General features: G+C 40.0%; 1 protein-coding gene across 2 annotated transcripts in view; it reads left to right on the top strand.

Moving 5' to 3' along the window:
- The window catches only part of ATM (ATM serine/threonine kinase), a 113,632-nt gene extending 88,093 nt beyond the window's left edge, over positions 1 to 25,539 (top strand). Inside the window, exons 49-63 of one of the 2 annotated variants that reach the window (XM_034758832.1) lie at positions 2,852 to 3,069; positions 3,584 to 3,791; positions 4,433 to 4,546; positions 5,047 to 5,205; positions 6,614 to 6,752; positions 7,741 to 7,823; positions 9,607 to 9,747; positions 11,114 to 11,230; positions 13,944 to 14,093; positions 14,723 to 14,888; positions 16,553 to 16,639; positions 16,741 to 16,855; positions 20,344 to 20,407; positions 21,398 to 21,534; positions 21,658 to 25,539. In XM_034758832.1, coding sequence (XP_034614723.1) covers positions 2,852 to 3,069; positions 3,584 to 3,791; positions 4,433 to 4,546; positions 5,047 to 5,205; positions 6,614 to 6,752; positions 7,741 to 7,823; positions 9,607 to 9,747; positions 11,114 to 11,230; positions 13,944 to 14,093; positions 14,723 to 14,888; positions 16,553 to 16,639; positions 16,741 to 16,855; positions 20,344 to 20,407; positions 21,398 to 21,534; positions 21,658 to 21,838 — 2,079 coding nt within the window. In that variant the 3' untranslated portion in view covers positions 21,839 to 25,539. The remainder of the gene's footprint in view (positions 1 to 2,851; positions 3,070 to 3,583; positions 3,792 to 4,432; positions 4,547 to 5,046; positions 5,206 to 6,613; positions 6,753 to 7,740; positions 7,824 to 9,606; positions 9,748 to 11,113; positions 11,231 to 13,943; positions 14,094 to 14,722; positions 14,889 to 16,552; positions 16,640 to 16,740; positions 16,856 to 20,343; positions 20,408 to 21,397; positions 21,535 to 21,657) is intronic. The other variant, XM_034758834.1, reaches the window with a different exon arrangement.
- Positions 25,540 to 25,821: the final 282 nt, after the last annotated feature.

Genomic DNA, 25,821 nt, shown 5'->3' with positions numbered 1-25,821 from the left:
ACCCGGTTCACTCTACTTCCCTGTAAACCAACCACCCCACCCCACCCTCCCCTCCCCTCCCGCTTGCAGAGGCAATAAAGTCATTGTTTTTTCACATTCATGCATTCTTTATTAGTTCCTTACAGAGGTGGGGGGATAATTGCCAAGGTAGCTGGGATGGGTGGGGGAGGAGGGATGGAAAAGGACACACTGCATTTTAAAACTTTAACTCTTATTGAAGCCCAGCCTTCTGATGCTTGGGCGATCATCTGGGGTGGAGTGACTGGGTGGCCGGAGGCCCCCCCACCGTGTTCTTGGGCGTCTGGGTGAGGAAGCTATGGAACTTGGGGAGGAGGGCTGTTGGTTACACAGGGGCTGTAGCGGCGGTCTCTGCTCCTGCTGCCTTTCCTGCAGCTCAACCATACGCTCGAGCATATCACTTTGATGCTCCAGCAGACGGAGCATTGCCTCTTGCCGTCTGTCTGCAAGCTGACGCCACCTATCATCTTCAGCCCGCCACCTCTCCTCTCGTTCATGTTGGGCTTTTCTCATCTCCGACATTGACTGCCTCCACACATTCTGCTGTGCTCTATCAGCCTGGGCGGACATCTGCAGCTCCGTGAACATCTCGTCCCTCGTCTTACGTTTTCTCTTTCTAATGTTCACGAGCCTCTGCGAAGGAGAAACATTTGCAGCTGGTGGAGGAGAAGGGAGAGGTGGTTAAAAAAGACACATTTTAGGGAACAATGGGTACACTCTTTCATTACAAGGTCGCATATTTCGGCTTGCAGGCAGCCATCGTAGGCCACAGTGTTTTGGCTTTTTTAACCTTCTTAACATGTGGGAAAGGTTGCAAACAGCAGCGCATTTCCCATATCAAGGATGAATTGGGTTGTCCATTTAAAATGGGGTTTCAATGTGAAAGGAGGGGGCTGCGGTTTCCCGGTTAACATGCGGCACAAACACAAGTAAACCACCCCCCCCACACACACACGATTCTCTGGGATGATCACTTCACCCCTCCCCCCCACCGCGTGGTTAACAGCGGGGAACATTTCTGGTCAGAATAGCAGGAACGGGCGCCTCTGAATGTCCCCCTTAATAAAATCACCCCATTTCAACCAGGAGAGCTTTCTGGAGATGTCCCTGGAGGATTTCCGCTCCATCCCCATACACGTTAACAGACTTGCTTGCTTTTTTTTTTGTAATGTTTACAAATATTTACAAAGTTACACTCACCAGAGGTCTCCTGTGTGCCCTGAGGGTCTTGGGTGAGTTCGGGGGTTACTGGTTCCAGGTCCAGGGTCACAAACATATCCTGGCTGTTGGGGAAACCGGTTTCTCCGCTTCCTTGCTGCTGTGAGCTACCTACAGTACCTCCATCGTCATCTTCCTCGTTCCCCGAACCGTCTTCCCTGTGTGTTTCTCCAGTGAGAGAGTCATAGCACACGGTTGGGGTAGTGGTGGCTGCACCCCCTAGGATCGCATGCAGCTCCGCGTAGTAGCGGCAAGTTTGCGGCTCTGCCCCGGACCTTCCGTTTGCTTCTCTGGCTTTGTGGTAGGCTTGCCGTAGCTCCTTAATTTTCACGCGGCACTGCTGTGTGTCCCTGTTATGGCCTCGGTCCTTCATGGCCTTGGAGATCTTTTCTAATACTTTTCCATTTCTTTTACTGCTACGGAGTTCAGCTATCACTGCTTCATCTCCCCATATGGCGAGCAGATCTCGTACCTCCCGTTCGGTCCATGCTGGAGCTCTTTTGCGATCCTGGGAGGACTCCATCACGGTTACCTGTGCTGATGAGCTCTGCGTGGTCACCTGTGCTCTCCACGCTGGGCAAACAGGAAATGAAATTCAAACCTTCGCGGGTCTTTTCCTGTCTACCTGGTCAGTGCATCTGAGTTGAGAGCGCTGTCCAGAGCGGTCACAATGAAGCACTGTGGGATAGCTCCCGGAGGCCAATAACATCGAATTCCGTCCACACTACCCCAATTCCGACCCGCAAAGGCCGGTTTTATCGCTAATCCCCTCGTCGGAGGTGGTGTAAAGAAACCGGTTTAAAGGGCCCTTTAAGTCGAAAGAAAGGACCTCGTTGTGTGGACGTGTCCAGGCTTAATTCGGTTTAACGCTGCTAAAGCCGACCTAAACCCGTAGTGTAGACCAGGCCTTAGATTTAATACCTGTTTGGAGGTACAATGATATGACTTTTGTACTCCTCCACTCACTGTAGGGGTTACTCCCTTGATCTTGCCTTCAGTATGGTCTGCACTCTCACTGATCTCTCGTCTTGTATTCTCTCTGCAACCACCTCATTGCTTCCAGTATTGCTTGCCACTCACTTCATTGCTCCTGCTAATTTGTGACTCTTCAGTTGTAGTTATCCCTTCTGACTTTTCTGATACTCTCCAAATACCGTCACCATCATTTCAGTTTTACTTGTAACTCTAGCCTCTCTTCTATCTTGTGTTGTCATCTCCTTGTCTTGTGTTCGTTAGACTGCCTTTCTTACACTGTAAGCTTTTCATGGCAGAGAATCTTCCTTTATTTGTACTGCAAAGCACCACGTACAACTATTTTATTATATGAGTAATACATAATAAGTGTTGGAGGACTTCCATTAGGTTCTGTAGTTAAAATTGGCATCAGCTGCTAGCGCTGAAAAATCCAAGTCCTTTCTGAGGATTAAATTCACTTAGGAAAAAAAAATACTTTAACACAGTTGGTTTTATTTTGTATGTGCATTTGCCAGTATATACAAACATTAAATAATAATAATTGTTTAATCAAGCAGTATGAGAATAGATGTTAGCTATAGCTATTATGCGAACATGATCATCAGTCTTATCATTTCTGTATTTGTAACTTTCCTCTTAGGCAGTGGAAATTGCTGGGAGCCACAGTGGAGACAGCAGTGATGAGCTAAAGAATGGAAAGATGAAGGCTTTCCTTTCTTTGGCTCGTTTCTCTGATATTCAGTACCAAAGAATTGAGAACTACATGAAATCCTCAGAGTTTGAAAACAAGCAAGCTTTGCTGAAGAAGGCCAAGGAGGAAATTGGCCTCCTAAAGGAGCACAAGGTTCAGACAAACAGGTGGGTGTCCAGATTGAGGGGAGGTAACTATAGCTAATTGGCATACAGCACCAGAGTGGAGAGCAAAGTGTAACCAGATTTGGGATTTGCACATGCAGTAGAGATGATGGAATCTTAGAGTTCATCTGACTATTTTTCTTATAGCCTTAGTAAGAGGAAGGGAAAGTGAGGGAAAACTCTAAGCTTTAGTGGTTCTCTGTTTTCTGTAGGAGGTGGCTCAAGTCTTCGTGCTTGTTTCCGTTCCCAGAAATTCACTTTTACATTGGTGTGTTCAGGTCCAATCATTAGAAGAAATGAGACTAGATTTTCAGTATGTTTTAATCACAGAACAAGGGCACCGAGTGTACCCAAAAGAGGAGGACAGTGAGGGTACTTGATCTAAAGGTTGCTTGATTTTCTTTGCTGGTACAAAAGCAAGTATAAAATGCTGGAAAATTGCTTAAAGTTGTAGGTGAGAGAACTCCAGCCTGCCTTCCCATCAGTGTTTTAACATATGGTTAATGTCCGTTCATAGATACACAGTGAAGGTTCAGCGGGAGCTTGAACTCGATGAATGTGCAATTCGTGCACTGAGTGAGGATTGTAAACGTTTCTTGTGCAAAGCGGTAGAGAACTACATCAGTTGCTTACTTAGTGGAGAAGAGCATGATATGTGGATCTTCCGCCTCTGCTCCCTCTGGCTTGAGAACTCTGGAGTTTTTGAAGTCAATGGAATGATGAAGGTACGTTTCTGTTCTTACTTTTTTTCTTATCCTTCTGATTCTACATGAAAATCAAATTCAGATTCCTCATTCTGACATGCTAGGACCTGCATAGCTCTGCCAGTGTGTCCACCTCTCGCCTCTCATTTGTATCTTAGTGTGTCCTGCACTGCACGCTTCCAAAACAGCTCCAAAACGCTTCCAAAACTTTTTTGCTTTCTCGATCTGCCTCCTTCCATTAGCTACTCTACACACTTTCTCAAGGTGCCCATATTCCTGGAGTCTGGCACGTGACCCTGTGCACCAGCCTTCTTCAGTCTTTCCTCAAAACTCACTATATGTACTACTCATTTATCGCCCTCCATCATTAACTGTGGTCCTCTTTTCTGTTTCTGTCCCCTACATTTTTAATAACAAAAGTTAGCAAAAGTGTCCATAACATTAAGCATATCTCTTGATCTTTCGCTGTTGTACCCTTGTGGCACTCAGCGAACGACTAGTGAGGGAGTGGTGTGCAGCATGCTGCCACTTGGGCAGCCAATAAATATTTTTAAAATGTATTTTAAATATCAGTACAAACCCACTGGTGCCTATCTACTGATTTGTGTTTGTGATCTCTTTTATGTGCATTGTTGCTTTACATCTGATTTCTTTTTCAACAGACAATTGCAGAGAAGATTCCATCATACAAGTTTTTGCCTCTGATGTACCAGCTGGCCGCTCGAATGGGAACCAAGATCATGGGCTGTCTAGGATTTCACAAAGTTTTAAATAATGTAATTAATACTAAATCATAAGTATTGTGATTAGATTAATGGTACAGAGATGCATCTTACTTATGTTAAAACTCCTAAACAGAACATGCATCTTCCTTAGCACAATTCTATCTTGACTGAGTCATGTAGCCTAAACTATTCCATTACAGAATGAGATGTAGCAAACTTGAAATATAAAACTTGTTTTTTGTTCTGCCAATTCTCTTCACTGATTTAGGAGTCTTCTTAGAATAGTCAGACCATTGTATTAAGAACATATTTTATATAGTATAGACATCAAAATACAGACTTAGCTATGCTGTTACTTTATTTTTTTCTGTAAAGGACCATGAAAGGTAAAAAAATTCAGTCCTTTCTATGTTGATTATAATATGAAAGAGTTGAATAGTGTTTTATTGCACATTTGCTTCTTAATTTAAAATCTTAGTTTACTGCTCTGATTTGTAAGTCATTTTAATTTTTATTATATCTTTAATAACTGACTTGTTATTTCTTGACAGCTAATATCTAGAATTTCACTGGATCATCCACATCATACTTTGTTTATAGTATTGGCTTTGGCAAATGCCAACAAGGATGAACTCTTGGCAAAACCAGAGGCAACAAGAAGAAACAGACTAACAAAAAATGTACCGAAAGAAATCTCCCAGCTCGATATGGTACTCAAATCAAACTGAATTTTGTTTATGAATCACATAGTTCTGGGTTATGAATCACATTTAGTATCATAATGTCAGAAAGTTAATTTACTTTAAAAGGATGTTATAGTGCAGAGTTTCTTTTACTTGAATTTTTTGGTGGGATGAGGAAGAATGGGGAAAAATTAAATATTCATTTTTAAAATCAAAACTTGTAATTACGGACATTGGGGACCAACTAGCCTTGACAGTTGTTATTCAAATCAATTATTACAGTGGTTTCAGGGGGAAAAAAATCCTCACATTTCCTGCGGCCAGTGGTCCCTCAGTTCAGAGTATCATAAAGGAGGTTTTTTTTAGATTTTTCACCCTGTGAGATATTGTAAAGATATTTTAGCTGCATCAAGGGCTTGAGTGGGTTTATAAGCGAGAAGTCGATAATGACCAAAGATTTTTCTGTTTTAATGTTAAGTTAGTGTTTAATGTAAATCTGTAAGATAAAAGTATTTGGGTTTGTGCAACATGGTTCTAATATCTTTATTTCTTTCCCAGAGAAAAAGAGTAATGTTAATGCTATAAACCGTAATGATTTGTAACATTATATCATGGCTTCTTTTTTAAGTTAGTGTTATTGTTTGATTGATGATTATAATTGCTACGATTACGATGATTTTCCCAACCTTTCATTATTGGAGCCCCTCATTGGCACTCCTTGGGCACTTTCATTGTCCCCTTGCACTGTTGTCCTCTCATAGTTTCTGGCTTCTCTCCTTTTTCCTGTCCATTTCTCGTCGTCTTTTCGGGGGAGGTTTCCTTATCTTTTTTCCATATTTGTAGTTGGCTTTTCTCCTCCTCTTTGATAGTTCTGATCCCTTTCCCCAGCTCGTCAGTAGGCTGTATGTAGCTGTGGATTGGGGCTTCCATTGGTGTGCTAAATTGAGCGAAGTACCACAAAGTTGGGAGCAGAGAAGGGAAGCTTGGACGGGCAAGCTGCTTGAGCCTTCAGCCTCGTACATGTGAGCTGCTCCCCCAGCCAGCTACATTAGGGACAATAGCAGAAGCAGAAAAGGGGATGGTGGGTGGCTTTCCAAGAGCCACCAACCCCTTTATTTGCCCCATGTTTGCATAGGATGGAGAGTGGATCTGGTGTCCTGCAGCTTTCTCAGTCTCACTCCTTCTCCACTTTGTTTGGACATACCCACCCCCACAAATAGTTCACTGTCCTTCCCACCCCAGGTTGGAAAACACTGAATTAGCATTTATATGAATCCAGGTTTGTATTGCAGAGGATATTCAGTATCTGTGTTTCCTCTGTTTTCCCAGGATAGGTTCAATTCTACTTGATGGCAATATACTGTGTGTCTTTGACCTGGTAAGGAGTAACTTGCAAAATGTATTTGGTTTTTTGTTTTTGTTTTTTGTTCTGTAGGATCGAATGGAGGCTGCCAACAACATAATTAACATTATAAAAAGTAAGAGACCTCAGATGGTTAGAGGTGTAGAGGCACTTTGTGATGCGTACATAACATTAGCAAATCTGGATGCCACTCCATGGAAATCTCAAAGAAGTAAGTATTTGAAAAGAGGGCTTGTTGGTCAGTAGTTGGGCAAGGTATTTAGAGTCACAATTACTAAGCTTTACTCCCAGCTCTACCATTGCCTTATCTTGGGGCAGTCACTGAGTCTCTCTAGGCATCAGTTCCCCCAGCTGTAAAATAGGCATGACACTGCATAGGGTGGGGATAGGTCAGTTAACTATTGTTTTCTTTGAAATCCTTGGATGAAAGATGCTATTTAAATGTTAAGTATTATTACCAAAATGCAGACGGGCTGCTGTACTGCTACTATGTCCTAATTATGTTAAATATAAGACCTACTCTGATTTAGAAGTCATATAAAACAACTTGCACTTTGAGGTTCAACTGGAGTGGTTCTTGGATATGAGACTTCCAGAGAATTCCTAGTGCTACTGGGAGCAGGGGAGGCCAGGGGGCCATGACCCCATCCCTTTTTACTGGCCATAAGGGCGAGCAACAGGGGGGAGGGGGCAGAGAGGAAGGAGCGGAAACTGGGGTGTTGTGGGGAGGGGTGGTGCAGAGGCGAGGTCTGGTGGGGAAGTGATGGCGTGAGGGTGGGGTCTCGGGGAAGGGGCAGCGCGGGGGCAGGGATTCAGGGGGAAGGGGCAGGGTGGGGCGTTGTGAGAAGGCGTGAGGCGTCATGAGCTCGGGGGCTTGGGGAGAGGGGGCAACGCACGGGTGACAGCTCGGAAGGAAGGGGTGGCTCGGGGGGTGGGGCCACAGTTTGGTCATCGGTGGCCCCCCTACTTTTAGGGAGCTTCCATTACTCTTGACTGTGAGAGAAGTGTTTTCATTACCTCAGTTTGGCTCCCTAGATGAAAGGGCCCAAGGAGTGCTTATGGCAGTAGCTGCCCTTTCCCTCACTCAGATCTTGGGTTCAGGACCCAGACTGAGCAACCTTTTGGGGGAAAACAAGGATAAACTGATAAGTGTGAACTGCAGTTGTTGATTTAAAATAATGCATTGATTTTAACTGCAGAAGGCATAAGTATTCCTGCTGGCCAGCCTATTACTAAACTAAAGAACTTGGAGGATGTTGTTGTTCCCACCATGGAAATTAAGGTGAATAAAGTTGAGATATATTTACAATTTAATATCCATCCATTTCTTCTCAATGGAAGTCAGGGTGTGTGGTCCTTTGCCTGTGATCTTTGCTTTTTTCCCCTTTGCTTTAAATGCCCTCTTCCCCTACCTTTGTTGCATTTATGTATGTGCTTATGAGTACATATTTACATATTTGGATCATAGAATCATAGAATATCAGGGTTGGAAGGGACCTCAAGAGGTCATCTAGTCCAGCCCCCTGCTCAAAGCAGGACCAATTCCCAACTAAATCATCCCAGCCAGGGCTTTGTCAAGCCGGGCCTTAAAAACCTCCAAGGAAGGAGACTCCACCACCTCCCTAGGTAACTCATTCCAGTGCTTCACCACCCTCCTAGTGAAATAGTGTTTCCTAATATCCAACCTGGACCTCCCCCACTGCAACTTGAGACCATTGCTCCTTGTTCTGTCATCTGCCACCACTGAGAACAGCCGAGCTCCATCCTCTTTGGAACCCCCCTTCAGGTAGTTGAAGGCTGCTATCAAATCCCTCCTCATTCTTCTCTTCTGAAGACTAAACAATCCCTCAGCCTCTCCTCATAAGTCATGTGCTCCAGACCCCTAATCATTTTTGTTGCCCTCCGTTGGACTCTTTCCAATTTTTCTACATCCTTCTTGTAGTGTGGGGCCCAAAACTGGACACTGTATTCCAGATGAGGCCTCACCAATGTCGAATAAAGGGGAACGATCATGTTCCTTGATCTGCTGGCAATGCCCCTACTTATACAGCCCAAAATGCCATTAGCCTTCTTGGCAACAAGAGTACACTGTTGACTCATATCCAGCTTCTCGTCCACTGTAACCCCTAGGTCCTTTTCTGCAGAACTGCTACCTAGTCATTCGGTCCCTAGTCTGTAGCAGTGCATGGGATTCTTCCGTCCTAAGTGCAGGACTCTGCACTTGTCCTTGTTGAACCTCATCAGGTTTTTTTTGGCCCAATCCTCTAATTTGTCTAGGTCCCTCTGTATCAGATCCCTACCCTCTAGTGTATCTACCACGCCTCCTAGTTTAGTGTCATCTGCAAACTTGCTGAGAGTGCAGTCCACACCATCCTCCAGATCATTAATAAAGATATTAAACAAAACCGGCCCCAGGACCGACCCTTGGGGCACTCCGCTTGAAACCGGCTGCCAACTAGACATGGAGCCATTGATCACTACCCGTTGAGCCCAACGATCTAGCCAGCTTTCTATCCATCTTACAGTCCATTCATCCAGCCCATACTTCTTTAACTTGGCGGCAAGAATACTGTGGGAGACCGTATCAAAAGCTTTGCTAAAGTCAAGGAATAACACATCCACTGCTTTCCCCTCATCCACAGAGCCAGTTATCTCATCATAGAAGGCAATTAGGTTAGTCAGGCACGACTTCCCCTTCGTGAATCCATGCTGACTGTTCCTGATCACTTTCCTCTCCTCTAAATGTTTCATAATTGATTCCTTGAGGACCTGCTCCATGATTTTTCCAGGATATTTTTCAATAGATTTTGGTATATTTTTCTGATATTGTATATTCATTTCTTAATATAGATATTGTTTCATTAGGTTTTCATATGCTTATTTTTAGTGCTAATATGATTAATAAACTACTTGAACTTGGAGACTACAGATGTCCTATAATAACAATCTTGCATCGTTTAAAGTCTGCTAATGAAATTTGCAAAGCTTCGGGTTTATAGATAATGAAACATTTTTCCTCACTAATGAATATGATATTTTATAGTAATTTTTAATTATAATTTCAGGTGGACCCTACTGGGAAATATGAAAATTTGGTGACAATAAGATCATTCAAGCCAGAGTTTCGCTTAGCAGGAGGCCTGAATCTGCCTAAAATAATAGATTGTATAGGATCAGATGGAAAAGAGAGGAGGCAACTTGTCAAGGTGAGCTCTATCTGCTGTAGTTGCCAGAGGGCAGTGTCCTGTTTCTACAAGTCATAGACATGGAACCAAATTTTTAAATGTATTTAAGTGTTGCTTTGCTAAGTGTTTCAATGCTTAACTGACTTAGGAGCCTCACTCATTTTCAAAAGTGACATGAAGCATTTAGCAGCGAAGAGTCCTGTGGCACGTTATAGACTAACAGATGTATAGGAGCATGAGCTTTCGTAGGTGAATACCCACTTCTTTGGATGCATGTAGTGGAAATTTCCAGGGGCAGGTATAAATATGCAAGCAAGAGTGAGTACGGCTAGAGATAACGAGGTTAGTTCAATCAGGGAGGATGAGGCCCTCTTTAGCAGTTGAGGTGTGAACACCAAGGGAAGAGAAACTGCTTTTGTAGTTGGCTAATCCTGAATGGCTAGCCATAAACTAAGTATATAATATACGAATTTGTATATCTCTGTCCTCCTACAGTGTGCACATGTACTGTTGCCCACTATTGGATAGAATATGAGACCTGCTGAAGTGTGTGATTATTTATGTTCCTTCTAGTGGCTGGAGTGTGTATTGAAATAAAGCACTGTACTTTTACACTGCTAACCAAAGATGTGCTCAAAAGTTCATGCTTGTTGGTATAGAATCATGTGGGTAGAAACTCTTTATTCTAAGTGTTTAGTCTTGTTTTTCTTAGAAATAAAAGGATTAGTAGTTGGAGAGATTTTAAAAGCAGAGACTTTGAAATTTCAAACATAGGTACAAGATTCTAGAAAAGTTACTTTAGAACGGATTGATTTGATTAATGATCTCTAACTCCCTTTATTCATTCCCAAGTGGCTTTAAAAATAGTGACTGCATTAGTTCAACCAGCTTCATTCTAGCCCAACTGATTGCACAGTGATATAGCACTACTCTTGGGAAATGTGGGTTTTACAGATCTCTAGCAGTGGTAACTAGGACTGTGTTGCAATTGTGGTACACTGAGACCTCTGGAAAAGCTGCGATCTGCAGGCCTTATGGCTAATTATGGGATAGAGTGTAGCTTTGAATGAAATGACATCTTTAAAAGCATGCTAACATAAGTAAGTTACATAGGGTTTTGGAAACCCTAAAAATCAAAAATCAAATGTTTGCAATGCGAAGAAGGAATAAAAACTGGTAGATGAACTTTATTTTCAAGCTTCTGAAGTGTACTACAAAACCAAGTATTAATTATATTTACATAGTTTGACTTGGGTGAATAGGAGAACATTTAATTTTTATGTTTTGTGGAGGCTGTTGCTCTTCTAAGAGCACCTTTATGGCAATAAAGAGGAAGTTGGATGTTAGAAGAATTGTCCTTTAATTGCCTTTTGTATTTCTTTTAAAGGGCCGGGATGACCTGAGACAGGATGCTGTCATGCAGCAGGTTTTCCAGATGTGCAATACACTGCTCCAGCAAAACACTGAAACCAGAAAAAGAAAACTCACCATCCGAAGATATAAGGTAGCCTCCAGCTGCTGCTGCAGCAGAGTTGTGATAAATGGCTCTTGTGTAGTTTGACAATTTTACTCTCTTCTTTTATCTCTATAACCCAAAAGCTAGCTAAAAGCACGGTATGTTGTCAAGAAATTAACTATTTCCTCAGGTGGGGCAGAGTTCAGATAAAGCAAAGGTTACCATTTAATTTTCTCCAGTCTATAAAGTCCACGGAAAAATTATCTGATGCCCTGATGTCTATTTAAATACCCCTGGAAGCTTTCTTTGTAGAGACTTGAAAGGGTAAAATGAGAAAGCCATTTACTGCCACTCAGTTGTAAACTGCTGACCATTAGGTTTCAGCACACAAGATCATTTAAGTTTTCTCTTTAATTTCAGTCTTGTAGGATCCCTTACAAGTTCAACTGAGTCCAACAGCCCAATCCAAAATCTGCAAATGCAGGATCTGAATGTCAGAACTGTATTTGATGAGACAAAGAATGAATTTAATATTTCTGGATATAAAAAATTAGTTTGGACATAAGCTTTTCCCCTTTTTCTTCCCTCTAATGTGTATGGTGTGTACAAACATATTATAAAAGAATTTAAGATGAGCTGCTAATAAATAGTTTTAAATGAAGGTTGAATGAGCTTTGTCTTTGACAAATTGGAACTGTGTTTCAGTCTGTGAAGGGATTTATCCTAATTAGTTATGTATCCTATAATACTTTCAAGAACTCATAGGTGGATTTCATTATGTCTTGCTTAAATAGTTTTCAATCAAACTTGGTATATTTTGTAAACGTGCAAAATGAAGGAGGACAGGGAGGAAGGAAAAGTGTTCATAGGGTTTTTAAATGTATATAATAGAAATTACCATGAAAATACAAACTCCCTCTTTACTGTGAGATTTCAAGTCTTTCATAATCCATCAGCAATGAACAACAAGGATAAGAAGACAGAAGATGTACAAAAACCAAAGGAGTAGGAAGGAATCAAAACTAAAAGAGATGACTACCACTCAGCCAGAGGATTATTTAGTCTCTGTACCAATTCAGTCTGCTAAGGCAACCAACAAGGAGGGGGCAGTTAGAGCCAATTGTGATGTGAACATCTGTTCACTAGTACCTGGCAATTGTTACATGGTATCTTAATACCCGCAATTGCTTGTAATAATCCTATAAAATTTGTGTTGAACTATTAGTAATCATTGCATCATTTTACTACCTGACCAAACATGGAAACTCAGCAGGGTAATTATGTTGTATTGAAGTATTAGTAATAGCTGTAAATGGTTCCCTAGCAGTTTCTTTTGATAAAATGATGTCTTCCAGTTGTGCTTATAAAAAGCTGTATAAAAACAAGTATGATGCTGTATGGAATCTGGGGGACACTTTAGGATATTATGAATACCAATATTAATAGATTCATAGATTCTAGGACTGGAAGGGACCTCGAGAGGTCATCGAGTCCAGTCCCCTGCCCTCATGGCAGGACCAAATACTGTCTAGACCATCCCTGATAGACATTTATCTAACCTACTCTTAAATATCTCCAGAGATGGAGATTCCACAACCTTCCTAGGCAATTTATTCCAGTGTTTAACCACCCTGACAGTTAGGAACTTTTTCCTAATGTCCAACCTAAACCTGCCATGCTGCAGTTTAAGCCCATTGCTGCTTGTTCTATCCTTAGAGACTAAGGTGAACAAGTTTTCACCTTATTGTAAATATTGTAAAATATTGTAAAATTGCAATGAGTTATGTCAGATATGCCATGTAAGATATCTGCAAAAATGTTATAATTTGCCAGATATGATCATCTTGTTTATATGTGTGTATCACTGTTGTATTATGAGTTACAGATATGTATGTATGTCTGTATTTCAAATTTGTGCTATGCTTCTGGGTGACACTCCCAGACAGTTTGGCATCAGCACTGCCTAGCCTGCTTGATGGTCCATTAAGGACCATCAGCTATACAACTGACCCATTGAGAGAAGGCAAGGGATACACCTTATGACTCAGCAAGGTATGCAGGGGCATGCCTATGGACAGAAAAGGCTTCCAAGCCATGTGCTGGGCAGCTTGTGTTTGAAACAAAGGAAGCATAAGCCGCATGGCAAAAGACTATAAAAGACAGCTGCATCTTCTCCATTTTGTCTTCAGTCCTGCTTCTTACCTCTTGTTATGTATGTGACTGTTTTACCATTTAACATCTCACTTCTTGTTCTTTCTTTTTTCTTTATTATAAACCTTTAGCTTTAGACACTAAAGGATTGGCTGGCAGTGTGGTATTTTGGGGAAGATCCAAACCTATACTGACCTTTTAATGTGGCTGACCCTTTGGGGTCGGAAGAACATTTTGTATATATGAGCAGATGTTTTTTTTAAATAACTTCACTGACCTGGACCTAGGTGCTGACTGGGAGTCAGAGAACTGGGATGCAATAAAGGGGGCTGTGTGATTTCTTTTTTGCTTCTTGATAACCAATGTGGGGAATCGGAAGCACCGTTTGTGACTGGTTGAGGAGTTTAACTTCAGTGTTACCCCACCAGTCTTGGGAGTATCTGCTCTCCCCTTTGTAGCCTGCCCTGACCTTGGCATTTCCAGTGAGGGCTGCCCCAGGTACACTGGGTCATAACAAGGTATGTGGAACTCAATTGTACAGTCTACTGTAATACACATGCCTTTTTAAGAGATACATGTTAGGGTTGTGGTGTTGGTTTTCTTTTCCCAGGTGATTCCCCTTTCTCAGAGAAGTGGTGTCCTGGAGTGGTGCTCAGGGACAGCTCCCATTGGTGAATTCCTTGTGAATCCTGAAGAGGGAGCTCACAGGAGATACAGGCCAAAAGACTACAGCAGTACTTACTGTCAAAAGACAATGATGGTGAGTCACAATAGCAAAAAATCTTGCTCATTTAGTGTCGTGCAGAGATTCTTTAGAGTTTTGATCTTTTAAAAAATATATATATATATAGTGTTAATGAATACATTTCTGTTATAAACCCAATATTTAAAACCGAGAATATAGGCAATGAAATAGAACTAGTTAACTAGATCTCCGGGTTTATATGACAATAACCTGAGATTAACTACTAAAAGTCTAAATTATAAAGTAAAAACTTGGCATGTGAAGGATCAAACTATAGTTGGATCTCCAATAGTATGACGTGATAATCCCTTCCATTATCAAAGCTCGGTTGAAGTTCAGAATGGACCTTTTGTGGAAGCCCAACAGGGTATGCCATATTTTGCAGAATTAATTTACATTTGTCAGTGTTTTTCATCATAATGAGAGAACACAGTAATTTATGAAAACTAGAAAATAATTTAATTATTACCATGAATACAGAGAAGTTTTGTCACAGCTGCAAGATTGTGTATCTATGTTAGAGAGAGAGAGAATTTGATATGGGAGTAGAGCATTGTGTATTTCTTTCCAAAGAATGGAGTAGGCTCCATCCAAACTAGTTAATGGGTGAAATCATGGCTAATTTATTTGTGGTTTGTTTAAAGGATGCACAAAAACTGCATTCTGAAGAGAAATACAACATCTTTATGGACGTTTGCCAGAATTTTCAACCTGTGTTTCGCTATTTCTGCATGGAAAAATTCCTGGACCCAGCTGTTTGGTTTGAGAAACGATTGGCATATACTCGCAGTGTGGCTACATCATCTATCGGTATGTAAAGCAACTGCTGTCATTGTTTTCAAGATAATATATTTTCAAACCTAATGTTGGTAATAACTAGCATAACTATAAACAAGGAGATTAGAACATTTTACGTTAACAGCAATTAAGCTAAGACATATTGAATGGGAAATAAAAAATAACAAAAACAGGTTGTTGTTTTTTTAAATGATGACTTCCAGCACCCAGTTTATTGAAACACTGATTCCATTTGTCTCACTAGAAAGACAGTATCAAACATTGCTCTTTTGCTTTTTATAAGGTTTTTTTAAGTCCTAGAAGATTTAAAACATATTTCCAATTAAACACTGATTTCCACTGCCTTCCCTCCCCCAAGAACTGAATCAAAGGAAGGCTCCATTTTTACTTTTTTTGCGAACCAGCATCATTAGTGGCATTTATAGTAATATACTCAATTTGGGGGGGGGAATTTTTATCTAACGGCTGCTGCAGTTAACAAGGAAATGCAAAAAGTGGATTTTTAATAAGGTAAAATTGATATTTTTTTTCTTAACTCATGGATAATTGAGTTCTGGAGTTAAAATGAATATTTAGGTTCTGGACGACATCCGATAGCAGAGTGAGTGTTAAAGTAGGCTCTATCTTAGGTCTAAACAATATGGCAAGAATCCCTATTTAATATAAGATGAACATACTTAGCATGTTGCATGTATGCCTTCTCCTAGGGTAAATTCCTGTGCAGTGGGCCTGCACACAGCCCAATGACATGTTTAAGACCTCAACATGCAGCTTAAGTGGTGTGCACAGCCCTATACAGAACCATAACCTTTCATACTTTTTCACACACAAAAATAATTTCCATACTTGGAATTCAGTATGTTATATACAGTACAATGGAATCTATTGATTGACATATGTCGGGGAGACTTATTTGTGAATGACTGAATTTAGCAAATTAGTGGGTTCATTGTCAGCTAATAAGGAAAAGATCATGCATCACAAAATGCATGTTGTACATTTATTTTGACAATTGTTGTTGTGTTATTTATTATATGCCAGAATGAACTTATGAAATACTCTGTATTGTAAAAATATGAAACCTCGCTAGTAGTCACTCACTACAGCATCTCCTAGCAAATCTTTTTGCTGAAAAGTAAGGAAAGATTGCTTCTTTTGTATGTATTTATAAAATTTATAGATTAGCAAAATCCAGATGTGAGAGTTCTACTGCATATTAAATGTTTTTGACTTGTTCTTTATTTTACTGTGAATCGACTTTCTTTCTTGGACCAGTTTTATGAAGTCATAGGGCTAAATTGTCTGCTGATGCAAATGGGAAGAACTCCTCTGAAATAGACCTGTGCACATTTACATCAGCAGAAACTTTCACCTATTTTATCTAATTCATCTCTTTGGTTGCAAACTTATTGCATGACATTTGGTATTCTATACTGGAGCTACATGTATACATATAGAACTGTGTGTATTATTTTTCTCTTACTTTTAACTTGTTTACATAAATCAAGCTTATTCCATGAATATGTTCTATTAGATTTTTCAGCATTTTTACAAAGGTGATTGTGTAAGGCGTAATCATGTATTCTAAGGAGCAATCATGTACACTAAAATGTAAAGTAGTTTTACAAATCATGATTTCATACAAATCGTTTCATTTTGAGATAATCTCTTTTCAGTTGGTTACATACTTGGGCTTGGAGATAGACACGTACAGAATATCCTGATAGATGAGCAAACTGCAGAATTGGTGCACATAGATTTAGGTAAGAGGAAAAGTAAAAAAAAAAAAAAAAAAAAAAAAAAAAGCTTTCAGTTGTCTTTTCCTAAACATTTTTGTAACATTTCACTATATCTCTTACTTCAGGGGTTGCTTTTGAACAGGGCAAAATCCTTCCCACACCAGAGACTGTTCCCTTTAGGTTAACCAGAGACATTGTGGATGGGATGGGCATCACTGGCGTGGAGGGAGTCTTTAGAAGGTAAGCGATGCTTCTTAGGCCTAAGAGGGCAGCCAAAGGTCTCCTAAATTATGATTGTTTATAGTATGTAATATAGTGCAGAGAGTGTTGAGAGAACTCTTAACTTCCTATGGAGAATAATCAAATCGGAATTAGTGCCATGTAACAATCAATTATGGAATCTTTAATATTGTCCTTCGGTTGTACAGCTTCTCTCCTCATTCATCACTAATGGGTTAATGCTGCCCAGTGATGGAGTTCAGAGGTGGTCAGTTGTTGCTGGAGACTCCCATCAGTGCAGGCCACTAGATTTTCTCCCTTTGGCAATGGAACAAGTTGATGGTGCAGTTTCTCTTGACCATTTCGTTTTATGGTAGAACCCTTATTTTACTGGGGAGTGCTGGGGAGCACTCTGCTAGGTCTTTCCCTTTCGTGGCACTAGTGCCCCTTTGTGGGTTCCTCCGCCTGGTGTGATATCCAAATTCTGGAGTCCTCAGTGAGTAGTTTAAATAATAAACTTTATTAAAAAAAAGAAAGTAAAACCATAAGCACTGGAGTGCTGTTGGTCAGGCAGAATCACAGTAGGGCAAACACACGCACACCCTTAGCCAGATTGCTTGTCAAAGAACTGATAATAATGTACAATATATATAGGTGTTATCACTTGACCAATCAGTACAGAAAAACAGGTTACGAAATCAGAAACTGTTGCTGGGTAAGATAAGAAACTGGTGCTAGGCAGGAACAACCATAACAGGTTCTGGAGACCTGCACTTCTCTGGCCAGGAGTCCCTTCTGCACATGTGCAGATGCGCAATGGTAACCCAGCAGACACCTTGATTGACAGCCCTTAGGCTGCACTTGCTCTACTCACCCTATGCTGTTAGTGCAGCCTATAGTGAGTAGTTCATAAAATAGAAAACCTCAAAGTCACTGTACATACGTAGCATAAGTTGCCTTATGATGCACTGCATCACTTTCTTCTTGCCTTTAGACCACTGCAAAGCCATTTCAAATGCTTCGAAGGCATCAGAATATGAAGGCATGTCAACTTGCTCATATAAAACTGGTTGTTTGTAAGACTGGTGTCGAGAGTCTTCTGTATAACTTCAATTTTGATTTGTTTTCGTGTGATAGATGTAGCTGCACACTAGCCAAGGAAAACATGGTTTTTACCTAATAGACATAATGTTAGAAACCCCTCCCTCCACTGCATCTAGAAATGAGACCAGACATCCTTTACCAAGGTCCTAATTCCCCCATCCAGCCCATTTATACTTGACAGCTTGGCTGTTGGGACAGAACTATTAATCAGGCTTGCACTATCCTCCAGAGTGAATGGGAGTTTACTCTTCTTCAGGAAACTTGAACACGAAAGGTCTAACCTGAATCTGGATAAAGTTTATCTTGTGGTATCAAGGGAAAACAAAACCCCCAAGAACCCTGCTACCCAGCTATTCTGGATTTTCTTCAGGACAGTCTGATCTCAGAAGGTAAACGGGCTCATGCTGACTAGTACTTGGATGGGAGACTCCCTAGGAACGTTGGGTGTTCTCAGCACCCAGAGTCTTAAGAAATAGGTGGTAATAGTCACAGCAAGGGTCAGGTCGCAAGTTACACACCAATAACCATGCAATAGGTAACAGGACCAGTTAGTGACCGGAGGAACAAACCAGTTCAAACTGGACACTGCTGCAAAGGATTTATATCCCCTGTTCAAATGAAGAAAAGCTCTTGAAGCCAATGCCGAGAATTGCTCACCCTGGGTCAAAACAGACATGGCTCTGGCCATAATTTTATCACCTCTGTAAGATCCAAAACTTTATTGTCCTGGCAGGGCTCATCCATAGCCAGTTATCTCCAGTGGCTGGGATTGCTGGTGTCATGCCTTGGCTTCATCCCTTGAGTGGATTCCTCAAAATGCACTTGTAGAAATTCCTGTTGAGGACATGGAACCACACACCTGATGCAGTGCAAAATTGTGTGTCATTCTCAGATCACATCTGAATGTCTCTTTGTGGGCAGCTGAATACAAACAACATGCAGACAGTTGACCCAGTTTTCACCCTGGACTCTTTCATGCTCACAGTGGAAGCAAGATTCATTGCGGGGGGAGGGGCACATACCTGGAAAACAAATTTCCAAAATCTCAGCATACACATCCTTGTAGTTCACTTTGACAGCTCTGTCAGTGGCGTGTCTGACCTAAGACCACAAACATGGCCACATAGGATCAGACCAGCAGTTCGAGTCCAGTAAACTGTCTGTAACAATGACCAGTCAATATGTAGGCATCTAAGAGCAATGGGGGGAAAGTGTATGAGCCTCATCAAAGGAAGACTTGCAAAGTTAAGTGTCCATTCCCCTACAGAGGTATCCTTTAATAAGAAGATACTACTGGGCTGGTTCGGCTTTTGACATGTTGAAACTGTCTTCATTCCATACAATCTCAGAAAAATCCTCCATATCTTTTGGCTCAGAACAGTCTCAAACCAAGACCTATTCACACAGCGCAGCCAGTAAGATATGAGCACCATCATTACCAGGAGGCGCTGGAGATGGATTGGCCATGTGCTTCAGATGGAAACCGATTCTATTACCGGAATAGCATTAAGATGGGCACCTGAAGGCAAGTGAAAATGAGGCCACCCAAAAACAACATGGGGAAGAGCTGTGGAAGCTGAGCTGAAAAACCTGGGACACAGCTGGGGAACCATTGAAAACCTTGCCAAAAACAGGCAAGAGTGGAGGAGCTTCGTCACTGCCCTAAACACCAGAGCGTAATGGGAACATGATGATGATGACTGGGTTAGTTCCCAGATAACTTCTTAGTTTATATTGCTTTCTTTATATGGGGGAACAGCCATTCTTACCTATTATTTTACTATAATTAAAAATCTGTTCTCCTTTCCTCCCTACTTCTGTGATTCGCTGCTCACTACTTCCCATTAGTGATGAATGAGAAGAGGTGCAACAGAATGAGAAATTTCTTACCTGCTAATCGTCTTGCTGTTAGCACTTTCTCTCCTCATTCAACCCTCCCTGGCAGTTTGGTGAGTGACTGGAATACAAATGGATTTTTTTGTCTAATAGGATACTTAGACATATATTAATTAACCTTAACACAATTATATCAGGTTTTTGTTAAGTTGTTGCTAATAAACGGTTGCTGGAGTGTTACTGCAGTTTAGGAAGAACTCGTCTGCTGGCCTGAGCTGAAGTTCATGGCTAGTCTTGAAGCCTCCAGCAACAACATTGGGCTGCCTACAAATTCAGAGGTGTGGGACAGTAGCCCATTAGTGAAGAATGGAGAGAGAAGCTGCTAACAGAAAAATTTATCAGGTCAGAAATTCCTCAGTAATTTTCTAAAATGGAAGCTTCAGTGAGGATAATCTTGTGGTAAAATAATCTCTGAGAAGGGTATGAATACCAGTTGTTTAAATGATAGAAAAATAGTCTTTGGAAATGGGAGAAAATCCAAAAATGTGATTTAAAAAAATCTTTTGTAGATGCTGTGAGAAGACTATGGTTGTTATGAGAAATTCCCAAGAAGCTTTGCTGACTATCGTGGAGGTAAATGTTTCTTCATGCTTCCTGATGGAAAACTGAAAGAAAACTTTTAATTCCCTGCCTTCATATATACAGACTGGAATGTTGTGATTCTTACTGTCAGCTACAAATGAATATTTGTAACAAGCTTTTTCACATTGTAGTTCCATTGCATTTTCCAGAATTACTCATGCATGTAGCTTTTTCAAAACAGTCACCAGCTCACATTGCTGTGGTAACCGTTTCAGGCATATAAATTATTAAAATAAATTGCCTGTTATTCAGTATCCAGAAACTTCCAAAGAGAAATATAGCATTCCTACCAGGACCAATGCCATGGGAATTAAATCCCTTTTATACAGTACTTTCAATAGACAAAATGTGGTGATTTCATGCAGTGTAATAGAAAATATCAGTTTGGGTATTTTGCCCTGGCAACATGATGTTATTTTTAAAGAACATAATATTCAAGGCACAACCATAAGACAATGGTCCTGCTAATGAAAGCAGGGGGCTGGACTCGATGACCTTTCGTGGTCCCTTCAAGTTCTATGAGATAGGTATATCTCCATATATTATATTTTAATGCTAACACAAACCAAACACTCAGCAAAATAAGAGAAACAACAGTGTTTTGCTACACAAGCTTCTTAATAATTTGAAAATTAAAAAGGAATTAAAAAAGGAGAATTAGATTGTGTACTGAAAACCAATAACAATATTTAATCATTAAAAATAATGACCTTTTAATTGTAGAGATGGGACAACGTAGCAAAATTTGGATTGGATCAGAAGTTCTCTGGTGCCTGGGGATGGTCAGAGGTGTAGGGTTTTGATTCTGTACCATGTCTGCTTAATTGAGACATTCTGATTCTACTGGATTGTGCCAAATAAGAGGATCTTAGCCGTGTGTCTAGCATGGGCATCAGCTGTTTTATTTATCTCTTCCTGTTAGGGCATTGAACTAGTTGTAGTTTAAAACTTAATTTAAACAGATAATTCTTTCCTATGTAGGTGCTGCTCTATGATCCTCTCTTTGACTGGACCATGAATCCTTTGAAAGCATTGTATTTGCAACAGAGACCAGAGGATGAGGCTGACATCAACTCCACACTCAATACCAGTGATCAGGAATGTAACAGAAAAGCCAGGTAAGAGGTGCTTCTTTATTTCTTGCCTTGGATTTCATACTTTTCTCTTCTTACCCAAAGTTGTTCATCCTATTCGGGCCCCGTGTATAATCTGATTATTTGTCATTTTTATTTTGCTATCAGAGATGACCAGAGTTTTAACAAAGTTGCAGAACGTGTCCTGATGAGGCTTCAGGAGAAGCTGAAAGGTGTAGAGGAGGGAACAGTGCTCAGTGTGGGAGGACAGGTGAACCTTCTGATACAGCAGGCCATGGATCCCAAAAACCTCAGTCGGCTCTTTCCAGGGTGGAAGCCCTGGGTATGATCTTGAAGTATCCAATAGGTTTTAAAGAGTGAATAGGAAACCTGTTTTATTTTGGGGGAAGGGTGGCTGGGTCAGCATTTCATATTGATGTTTCTTAATGGAAATACTGTATCGGAATCAACAGTGTAGATTATAAAGCAGTAGTACTGAAACAAGTGTTTAATTTTTAAATGATTTTTATCAGATTATATTGTTGATCTCCAGAATTGTGTTCACCATACACAAAACCCAAAGTACAGTATTCTGGTGTTCCTATACCACACTAAGAAAATCTTTTGACCTTCCAGGAATAGATACTTTTTGCTTGCAGTGAGATGGCATGTACAGTGTTCTTGCAAAACCTTTTTAAAACATTCATCTAATCTTGGATATCAGTTAAGCATCTAGAGCTTGATTTGTGTAACATTTATAGACTATATTATTACCTCTACTGAATGAGTGATTTGTAAGCTAAAAGACATCGAATAAGTCACTTAAATGTGTTACAAAAGAAGAAGAAACACTATATCTTAAAGCCTATGTTGAAGTGATACTGGACAAAACTACAAAAAGGGAAACGTTAAATATAAAAGTTTAGTGCTAAAAATAATTTCATATCCAATGAACTGATAGGTTCTTATGTATTTTGTAGCCTAATTATATAGCTGATGATGAGAAAATGGGACATTATTGCACAGTATTTTCTAGATAAATGATCTTTGAGCCAAGCATAATATAGTGCTGCTTTTTGTGCTGCTGTAGCTTAAATTGTTTTGACACTTTCCTTGTATAAACCATGATTTTTAGCGTTTTAAGCAATGACATTAACTTTATCTCCAGCTCACCTATTAAAATCCTGATCCTGGCCTGAAACCTGACATACAGGGTCTAGCTCAAGAGCAAACACTCTTTGGATGTCTGAAATAAATGTGTTTGGAAGCTTTAGAGTTATATTTTGAATGCACAACTTGTTTATTGAGTGTGTGCAGTTTTACTTGTTACATTTCATTGCTTGCCCCTTTGTAATATATGAAACTGCCTACTTTGGTAAGATAGTCAATAAGCATGTGTAATAGGGAACTCTGTTCAGTCCATAGTGTCCATGTTATGCCTTTTGAAATCCTTCCTGAAATATTTTTTGTTTTATTTAAAAAAGTACAAATAAAAGATACAAAGTCTGACAAAATTCAACAAAATCCTTAATATGGACTTTCTGCCTTTTTCATAGCAGTGTAAGTTAATGATGGAGTGTTGGCCTAATTTAGCATTTCACTGACTTTAGTTTGCCTTATTTTTGCCATTTCATTGTAATTTTAAAATTTATTTTTTCTACACACATTTTATTCCAGACTGCTGGTAGAAATTAAGACAAGTCTTTTTTAGTTTGGTGATGCTGCAGACACATATTTCTGTTAGAGACAAAGTGGGTGAGGTAATATCTTTTATTGGACCAACTTCTGTTGGTGAGAGAGACAAGCTTTTTAATATACATTTCTCAGACCTGAAGAAGAGTTCTCTGTGGCTTGAAAGCTTGTCTCTCACCGGTGAAAGTGGGTCCAATAAAATATATTACCTCACCCACTTTGTCTCTCTAATATCCATACATTTATGTTCACACCCATCAGTCTTGGATTCAGCATTAAAATTGCATCCTGGGTTTCCTACTCTAGAGAGTAAGGGAAGAGTGAAATTGACTTCCATTAGGGGACAGTAGTTTGTAGCTACACCTCAGAATTAAATGTGTCTGATAGGACAAGTGCCCCACTATACTGTAGTATTAATGACATCATCTAGGAAAAGGAGAAGGGTCTTGGCATGCAACTGTGGGATGGCAAGCAGGAGCACACGGAGCAAAAAGCCTTTGGCCAAGATTTTCAAAAATAGGTGCCTAAAGTTAGGCTGCTAAATAAGTGTGACCTGATTTTCAAATGTACTGAGTGGTTTTAGTGGGAGCTGCTGGATGCTGAGCACGTAAGAATGTCCGGTAACTTACCTAGAGGCCTAAATATGAAATTAACCTTAGGCACTTATTTCTGAAAATCTGGGCTATTGATTTAATGGCCTGCAGTTTTGTTACCATTCCTCTAAAAAACATCAAAATAACTGTAAGGAACTCACGTTTAATTGGGCCAGGGTTCTAGCTCCTATTACATGTATAGATATAGCACATAAGTGTTTGGGTAAACTCTATCCCGACTGCACCTGTTATGGAGAATCCCCCTTGAAAGGGACACTGTCATCTAAGTAGGCCCAAAATTTAGGTTTTGTGTTAAAATAAATCATCAATCTAATATGAATAAACTGTTCATTAATTTTTAGCTTCAGAGATGAGCTAAACATTCCCCTATAGTGTTGTGTGAACTCAGTGTGCATGAGGACCAGAAAATGAAATTAATCAATCTGTTTTCATTGCCCAAGCTGCATTAATGGTGAAAAAGAAATGCATATAAATTATGTATGCTTTCATTATTCATAATGAAAGATGATGTATTAATTTTACATTGACGACGTTACTTTTGTGGAGGAATACCTAATTAAGTGATGTTAATGTGTGATGCACTAGCATTTATTCTGAGGACTCAGTTTTTACACTAACCTTGTTAAACTAATTACAGTGAATTTACTGGTGTCAAGCCACAGTACTCCACACCACCCAACAGAGACCATTTAAGCATTGAGCTTTCTTTTGGTTTTTGTATGTTGCAGTACTTCTCTCTTTTTAAAAGTAAGAACTGGAAAAGTGAATATTGTATTTGACTGCTAAACTGTATATTTTTGAGCCACATGCCTGGATTTTCCTTTGTATATGAGAGACCCAGAAAAGACCTTTAATAAATACATGAAGTGCAAATGGCATTTTATTCTGAATAATGGTTAGGCAGAAACTGAAGTGCAGTAGCATTGAAAGTGAAGTAGATTAATATCGAAGAGCCATATACATTTACTATATTAGTAATGTAAAAATAAGTGAAGCCATGTTATATTGCATTTTTTTATATTCTTGTATTTCCCTGGAGTATGTTAATTGTTATATGCTTGAAAAATGTGATGAATTTTTATAGACTGTTTCTAAGGAAGATATTAGGCCTTTGTGAGTGTATGATATGAAGGGAAGGGTTGTTGTTTTTTTTAATAGATTTAGATTTATATTTTTTTAAAGCCAGTGACAACTTCGTTGCATATGTAAAATGAACTATTGGTGTTTATGCAGTTTCTGTTGGACAAGTGTCCAACCTCAAATCTCAGCAAAAAGGCCACAGATTTCAATGGACTGTGGAGCCTGAACCTACCATTTCTACCACTAGAGAAGATTTCTCCAGAACAGCGATGGAGCTAAGTTGGCAGGGTAGTGTGGGGAAGCCAGGCTGTTTGGGGAAAGTGAAGACTTCAGTCTCCATAACTGTCGAACTGGAACCTTTCATGATGTCTAATGACCAACACCACACACTTTCTAATTAATTTCCCAGTAGTTATGAAGTGAGTTGTGTTGCTATGGAACTTTGGGCTTAAAGAATACATATTAGAATACACATCTGATTTCACCTCAAAAAACTCTGTTTAAAACTGAGAAGTTGTGAATTCATAAAATGTATATTATATTTGCATGTGGTAATGCATGACTCATTGTATTTTCCATATGAATCTTCTGTACCTGCAAGAGCTATAACGCTTTTGTGAAAAAATTTCAATAAAGATATCATTGTTAGCAATGATTGCTAAGATTGACGTAGTGAAATTCAATTGCGTGACTGTTAGAAGTTGAAGATATATGTTTTTATTATTATTACTTTTGCGGTTCAAAGCCTGAACCTAGTGTAAGCTGCTGCAGTGTTGTCTTGCAGAGTCTGCAGACAACCTGAAACAAAGACTTCGAAAGGTATGAACTCCCCTTGCTCCATTGATCTGTTGAATGTTGATACCAAAATCTAATGATGATATTTTAATGTCACTATTAACTAAACTGATCATTTTAGCAGGGGGGGGATGGGGCAAGGGAGTGAAGG

Source organism: Trachemys scripta, chromosome 1, assembly GCF_013100865.1.
Source record: "Trachemys scripta elegans isolate TJP31775 chromosome 1, CAS_Tse_1.0, whole genome shotgun sequence".
NCBI lineage: Eukaryota > Metazoa > Chordata > Testudines > Emydidae > Trachemys > Trachemys scripta.
Note: the sequence above shows the minus strand (reverse complement) of the source record. Positions and strands in the feature narration are given on the sequence as shown.